At 46.0% G+C, this 6,956-nt stretch overlaps 1 protein-coding gene across 11 annotated transcripts in view; it reads right to left on the bottom strand.

The window, feature by feature from the left end:
• Positions 1–325: 325 nt before the first annotated feature.
• Positions 326–6,956, bottom strand: part of LOC124123194 (homeobox protein OTX2-like) — a 56,399-nt gene continuing 49,768 nt past the window's right edge. For 4 of the 11 annotated variants that reach the window (XM_046486513.2, XM_046486520.2, XM_046486490.2 and 1 more), the window contains 3 exons: positions 5,422–5,697; positions 3,312–3,466; positions 326–1,723 (listed from right to left, as the gene is read on the bottom strand). In XM_046486513.2, the coding sequence (XP_046342469.1) occupies positions 1,151–1,723; positions 3,312–3,466; positions 5,422–5,697 (1,004 nt within the window). In that variant the 3' untranslated portion in view covers positions 326–1,150. Of the gene's footprint in view, positions 1,724–3,311; positions 3,467–5,421; positions 5,698–6,322; positions 6,951–6,956 lie in introns of those variants that run through there. The other 7 variants (XM_046486505.2, XM_046486498.2, XM_046486552.2 and 4 more) reach the window with 5 other exon arrangements.

Below are 6,956 nucleotides of genomic sequence, written 5' to 3'. Positions count from 1 at the left end.
CGTATTTAAAGTCGTAGAATAATCCTCAATTGACAGATTGGATTCAGATTCGGTCCCTCTTCAATACATGATTTTTAGCCATCAGGATACACCACTCTGTCCACGAAAACATCCCTGTGGTTCGCCGATTAAAGCCTAAGTTATGCTGCGCTGAGGATGTACATGAAGCAATAGGGATCAGCATCTAGGCCAGATGTTGTATTCGTGAACACAGATGGGTGTTTCGGCTATTGATATATGATCCTATACAAATATTAACTTGAATAAAGCTCAGTTTACAACCTCAATCACTTGAAACAGTGAAAATGAAAACAAAATATATTTCTTTCATAAAACAACGATTTATTCACTAACTCAAAATTTCTTGAGTCACACTAAATATATTAAAAGTGCTTAATGGTCATCGCTTTGTTGCACCTTCTGGTGCCATAAATAGAGAGAAATGACAAAGAAAACAATTCAAGAGTACAGGTGTAAAGTAATACTACATTGCAGCTCAGGTCACGTGGCGATTATAATTTACAATTGATGGACAGGGCATTTCGTTGTCGCTACAAAGTAGAATCGGGCGACGACGTCGCAAGCTCACGTGGTCGTCGAGATGGTGTCGTGATGGCGGGCGGGGTGACGTTGTGACCGTTTAATACTGGTGGCGTGTGCCCGGGGTCGTAGCGTGCCCCTGGGGTGGAGCACAACTTTTTCTCTCTGAGTATATACAGGCTTCTTACACAACAGCCCTCTCTGGCCGTCTTTGGGGGTGGAGGGCACATCGATGGACGACACCGGCAATAATGTAGTGCGCATATAAATAATGGTGTTCCCACCGGAGCGGGAACTTGCACGTTTCGCTGGGCATAGAGGTTGTAACGAAACACACAGACGGGTAGGATTCCTGACGTCACACGGATGACGTCAAACGGATGACGTCACTGGTCACAAGACTGTGATTCACAACATCTGTGGTCGATTGTCTGATAGTGGCCATGTAACTGTGGACTTCACGGGAAGCACGATTGTACAACCGCGCTAGGATGCAACTCAACCTAGGTTGTTGCCATGCCAACGTGGCCACCAGACTAGCTTAGTTTCCAGTGACGGTAGTCCCGAAACCTCACTTGGTAAATGTTCACGAAGTGTCTCATTGCACGGCTCATAGGACCTGGAACTTGGGCCACGAGGATGTTGTGTCTTTGTAGTCCAAGCAGTCACCGTGGTTACCTCTTGAGAGCGTTTGTGCGGAGGGTAGCGTACCGTATGAGGCCATTTGGTTCCCGTGTGTGTTGGACATGCTGCCCATACCATTGGTCATCTGATTGGACATGACTGGGAGCTGCATCTGACTCAGGTAGTCCATATTGCCATAGTAGGACGAGTGACCGTAGCCCTGGGGGTTATAGGAATGTGCTTGACCATTGCTCATGGGATAAGAACGTTGCATGCAACTGTTGTTGGACATCAATTCGTTCATGGGTGGCATGGATGCTGCTGGGTTCCAGATGGAGGTTGCGGCGTTGAGGGAGCTGCCGTTGGGGGGTGTGGTGCTGACGACTGGGGGTTTGTACGTGACTGGGGAGGGAGCCTGGGGTGGGGGTGTCTTCGGCTCCTTCTTGGGGGACTGTGACGTCTGGGGTGGGCTAGGCTGACCCCCCTGCTGTTGTTTGGTCTTCTGTTCCTGGGCCTTTTGTTGCTGCCTGCATTTGGCACGGCGGTTCTTGAACCAAACCTGCAAGATAAGGGAGAAGGTGAGAATTGGGGCAGGTCAAGCAGTCAAACATAACCAGGTTGATACAGGTGCAGTCAAACATCAGATTGATACAGGTGTTGAGAAAAACAATACTTCTCACGATGATTGCATAATTACAAACAAGATGCTCACGCGGCTGATGTTAATCTCTCATCGATAACAAAATACAAAGGTCGACCAAGTCATGGATTAGCGTGTTATCAAAGATAGAAGTAAGCATTTAGAACAAAACAATCATGTTTAACACGATACGTATTTATCGCCTAAAGATATGCAGGAGTACCCAAGTGTGAGGGAATGGTCAAGTTTGGGGGAGGGGTAGGATGGTGACTGGAGAGGCCACTAGAGCCATGCAGGGGGAACAGGGGTGGTATAGCTGGAGGCAGAGGAATAAAAGGGTCGGGATTTCTAGTATCACTAAAAGAATATATAGTCTTTACAATAAAGTGTATTCGCCGTCCGCTGCCTCCATGGGTGTAAAGGATTAATGGTGTTGTGTACAGGGCAGCAATTAACACACGAGTAAGATGGCCAACTAGCAAGGTCCAGTTGGGGACTGGTTGGCGTTGAAAGGAAGTCTTACAAAGGGTAGTTTTCAAGAGGGTGGACGGGGCGGGTGAGGGGCCCCTCGGGGTCGGACCATTAGGAGGTGTTTACAGGGCCTAATTGACTTGTCCAAAGTAAGTGTACACACCACCCCCCGGGGCACACATACCGGGGCTGGCCCACTGGTCTTGCATCATACCCGTCAGGAGAGACAATGTCCACACCCAACACACTACACGGTCAAACAAAGACCAACTCCAACAAACTGGTTCTTATACAATTAATTTTTACCCTTCAGCGGAGGGCATCATTGAATTTGTGCCTATCACAACAACCCCCCATTAATACGTCATTGATAATTGTGTTGTTCCTATGTAATCGAAAATATACAAAATATGCCGCCAGGTTTCTGGGTGCACAGTCTGTGAAGAGAAAGAGGTGTTTTTCTGTGCATCATCGTGGTTTCACAGCCACCGGTATAAGAGATAATAATGTGCGACAGATTAGCGCTAAATGATGTGTAATTGCCGCGTGAGAGAGACTGTGATCCCTGCCTATTACAGTAATGAAGTGTTGATGAGTGATTAGCGATATGGGACCCATAGCGGCAGAGTCTGGGGTGGGGCGGGGGGCGGTGAGAGGGTTCCGTTACCCTGGCTCCTGTACCAGATGGTCTTTACTGCACTACACAGATCCGACACAGACGGTTAAACCAGGAATTAACTTGTAACAACCCTGTCAGATCCTATCGTTGCCTTGTTTGACTTCATTATGAAGACGTCAATAATATGAAAGAAATATTAAGCACTGGATTGTTTAATGCCTTGTGTATTGGTTATCACACTAACAGATACGGACAGTTAGTAGATTCGGTGTTTACGCGATTAGCGAGTTAAATGCCGGCTTACAGGTTTAATTATCATCAGATATCAGCAGTGTCCATGGTTGATGAAGCTGAGGGACAGTGTTGTGTATGCAGGAGTCGGGTGGGAAAGGTAAGGCATCGGGTATATATATTTACCTGGACTCTAGACTCGGGTAGGTTGATCTTAAGGGCGACTTCCTCTCGCATGAAGATATCAGGGTAGCGTGTCTTCTGAAACAAGCCTTCTAGAACGTCCAACTGGGCGCGGGTGAAGGTGGTACGCTCACGTCTCTGCTTCCTTGGATTACCGCCTTAAGAAAAGAAAAAAAACAGTGAACATACTGCAAAGATAAATCTCATACCAGGTCTGGACGTTTCGTGAAGAATACCCCTTTAATCTTTCATTTCCCCTGATTGGAAATGTCAAACCCACGTAACGCCCTTTCTGTGAAGCTCGTTGCTTTCTGACACCTTACACAATGTATTGTGGAGCCTCCGTGAAGATGGCCCGGGTCCATAGAATCTATGCACGTCTACCTGCTCAATGATCTACATATTCCCCTGATGGTGATTAAATCATTCAACACCACCTTTTATTGTGTCATAAATCCTTGAAATTGCCATTTCGATTTCTATAGAAATCTGTTGGTTTTTAGGTTGTCCGCAACACATCTTAAAAAGCCGGAATCTTTGATGGAAATAAATGAGGCATGGAGTGAATGAGTGTAAAATTGCTTCCATTAAATCGAAATTTATCTGTTTGCTTTGCCAGTTGAATGCCGAGAGAGAAGCGGACAAGGGACAGTCGCGCTCGTGACTCGCAACTCAGATACATCCGGGCTTTTACTGCCGCATGCAATAATAGTTTTAATTACAGATACACAACAGGGCTAAATTGACAATTTCAGTATTTTGTTAATACTGGTCCGGAGACAGTGATATGGGGTGGGGGGCGCGCTCCCCGTCCCCATCAAAGGCCCCCTTCAATCTGCCCAGTACACAATAGCACCCATCAACGCTGCCACTAGCTTCGCTTGCCCCCAGAGTACCGTCCACCCACCCTCAGCGAGTCTATCTCATAAAAATGCAATTTTCTTTTCAGTTAGGCTAGGCAGTTTTAAATGGAAGTCGTGACTGTCTGAATACCCGTGCTGGGGGCTGTGGGATCCCATGCAGGGCCCATGGACAACAACGCACTATTGACGCGAGTTTATTTTTCCTGCAAAACGTGTGAATTGGGAGAGCCCTACCCGTCTTTGAACGCCAGATGGGAACAGAGTAGTTAGTGGGTCTGTAATCCCCAGTACAGAAATAGAAATTTGGGAACAAGTAGTGTTTAGACCGGGAGAATCGAGGGAGAGAATAGGTTTACATGGGATTATGAAAACTGTCAACAGACCTGTAAAGAGGCCCTCGGAGTATGGACACCATTACCCCGGATTACAACTCTCGTCAACAAAGTACCGCAAATAAAATATGTCGTACTGTATTAATACTGGGTCAGTAAATCCAACGAGGAGTCGATATCAGGATTAACTCAATGCATGTCAATCAAACCGTAAGCCGATCTTTGACATTTATTTGTATATATTTCAACGAATTGTTTGAATAAACAGGTGTATGTAATCACATTCGACTAAAACCATGTTCTGCGATATAAAGTTTTAGGATATAAATACCGCGGCTCTCTTATAATTATGAGAAGGTTGAAGTCGATGTGAGGTCACAGATAGCATTGAGACAGTTTCCAACACGACTGTCCTTCATTCTCTACCCTTTCAGGCGAAAGTCGACAATACGGCTTTACCTGCCGCCCAAACACAGGTATAAAAGGTATGAATGTTCCTCAGTAATGGACACCCTACACCCTACCGGGCCTTCTTTCAACCTATGTCTCAAACACTCTAACCCGCCACCGCTAGAATTGCTATATAATTACTTCTTTGACACCCAACCATACAACTTGCCTCGCCTCGCTTCAGAGTCCTAACGCCGCTTTTCTCCCAGATCGTCTAATACATAGACGCGAACACTACATTTTTCAACTAGTAAATAGAGTTAACATTTGGATCATTTCTTCGAAATCATTCGTATAATTTGCAGAAAAATATATTTATTTCTTATGAAAGGATATGCGATATAATCGGTAATAAAATTATATTTCAATTCTAAATATACTTTTGAATAATTTGAATTAGGATTGAAAAGCGAGGTTGGCTTTATGGGTGGTGGAAGTGAAACGAATGGAGAAAAATTGTTTTCTTACCTTGGTAGCCCATAGCTGGATGGAGCAGGTCCACGTTAGGGGAGGTCAAGCTGATGCCGTTGACGGAGTAGGGGTTGCCGGCCTTGGACATGTGAGAGGATGACACGGGTGGGTAGGCCATGGAGGCCATCCTCAGGTCGTCCGTGGGGAGAGAATCCAGTGTGGGGATGAGACCACGGGACTCGGTGGTGGGGGTGAGGTAGCGATCGGACCACACTGCAAGAGAGACCGGACAGTCAGCGGCGATGGTCGGGGTGCAGGTTGAGGGGTATAAGTCTGTGGGAGGGAGAGGAGGCACCGTGAGAAAAATCACCAGGGTAAGGACAGAGTCCAAGAGAGAAAAAAATAAAAAAATTGCTTGGAGTACGGGTAAACGCAGGCAGTTCGGGTATGGCTGTAAATGGATGTTAGCTCCGTGTTAAATGAGGGATTACATGCGTCGCCAGGTAGGGAGCCGATCTAATGAAGCCTAACTCGACCGTAATGAAGTGTAGCGGATTATCAACTGCCGTCTTAGCCGTGCCACCCAATGAAAACCCGCCTGCCAAACAGCTACATTTGGATACATTGTCTTACACATAACCCCCCCACCTACCCCGAGGCCGGGGAAAACACCCACCCAATGCCACCTGCACGGGGGAGGTCGATTGCAACATGCCCTAGTTACCAGCATACCTCCATTGCAACGTATTCAGGCTAATTTGCAACAATTCTATTTTTGACATGTAATTAAAAGTTAAAGAAATAAAATAAAGGAATGTCACTGATTGTGATAATGTCGTAAGAATTAGCAGTATTAAAATTATGGGATTTTTATCAAGACAACAATTGAGCAACGCGACACTGCCATAACAACAATTTACACATTGCTGCACTGTGTCAATACGGTTCCATAACTCACACGATAACATGAGATAAGCAAGACGATGCAGAAACATCAGAGATAGATCCGATGTTTGTTTACATCGTTATCAGATACGCGGAAGAAGCACAAATAGTCCCACGAACGTGAACAGTATTGAGATTGTGAGACTTGTCTTGTTCCGCTACTCTGTCAGATGGGCCGGTAATTTACATCTCGCCTCGAGCTCTGAACACAACGTGCCACGTGCGGGCGTCCAATCACTGCCTCAACACTCTACAATTATCACATCTTCCATTATTTCCCCTAAATTATCATCAACGTTATCATCGTCTTGACTTTACACATCATGTGAAGCTCGTGCAGCACGTGCAGTCGGTCTGACACCGCGTCCCAACCCGACCCACATATGCCCTGCCTTGTTAAGCGTTACATCGCGAAAGTCAATGTTGACAACACATATCAAGACTTATGAAAGAAAGTAAATTGTTGGATACTCATATAGGGGGTAGGGTAGATTTGGGAGAGCGGGTAGAAACTTTAGATCCCACCTGTGAACGTAACGGTGGTACCGGCGAGGGGAGGGGAGGGGTGGATAACAACATGGGTATGTCGGGTAAAATCAATTCAGTATCTACGCTATTCGTGCAGGTATTCGCTTGGTATTGACCAA

This window comes from Haliotis rufescens, unplaced genomic scaffold (genome assembly GCF_023055435.1).
Source record: "Haliotis rufescens isolate VD_foot unplaced genomic scaffold, xgHalRufe1.0.p SCAF_3, whole genome shotgun sequence".
In the NCBI taxonomy this organism is placed as follows: Eukaryota; Metazoa; Mollusca; class Gastropoda; order Lepetellida; family Haliotidae; genus Haliotis; species Haliotis rufescens.
This window is presented reverse-complemented; position numbering and strand designations above follow the sequence as displayed.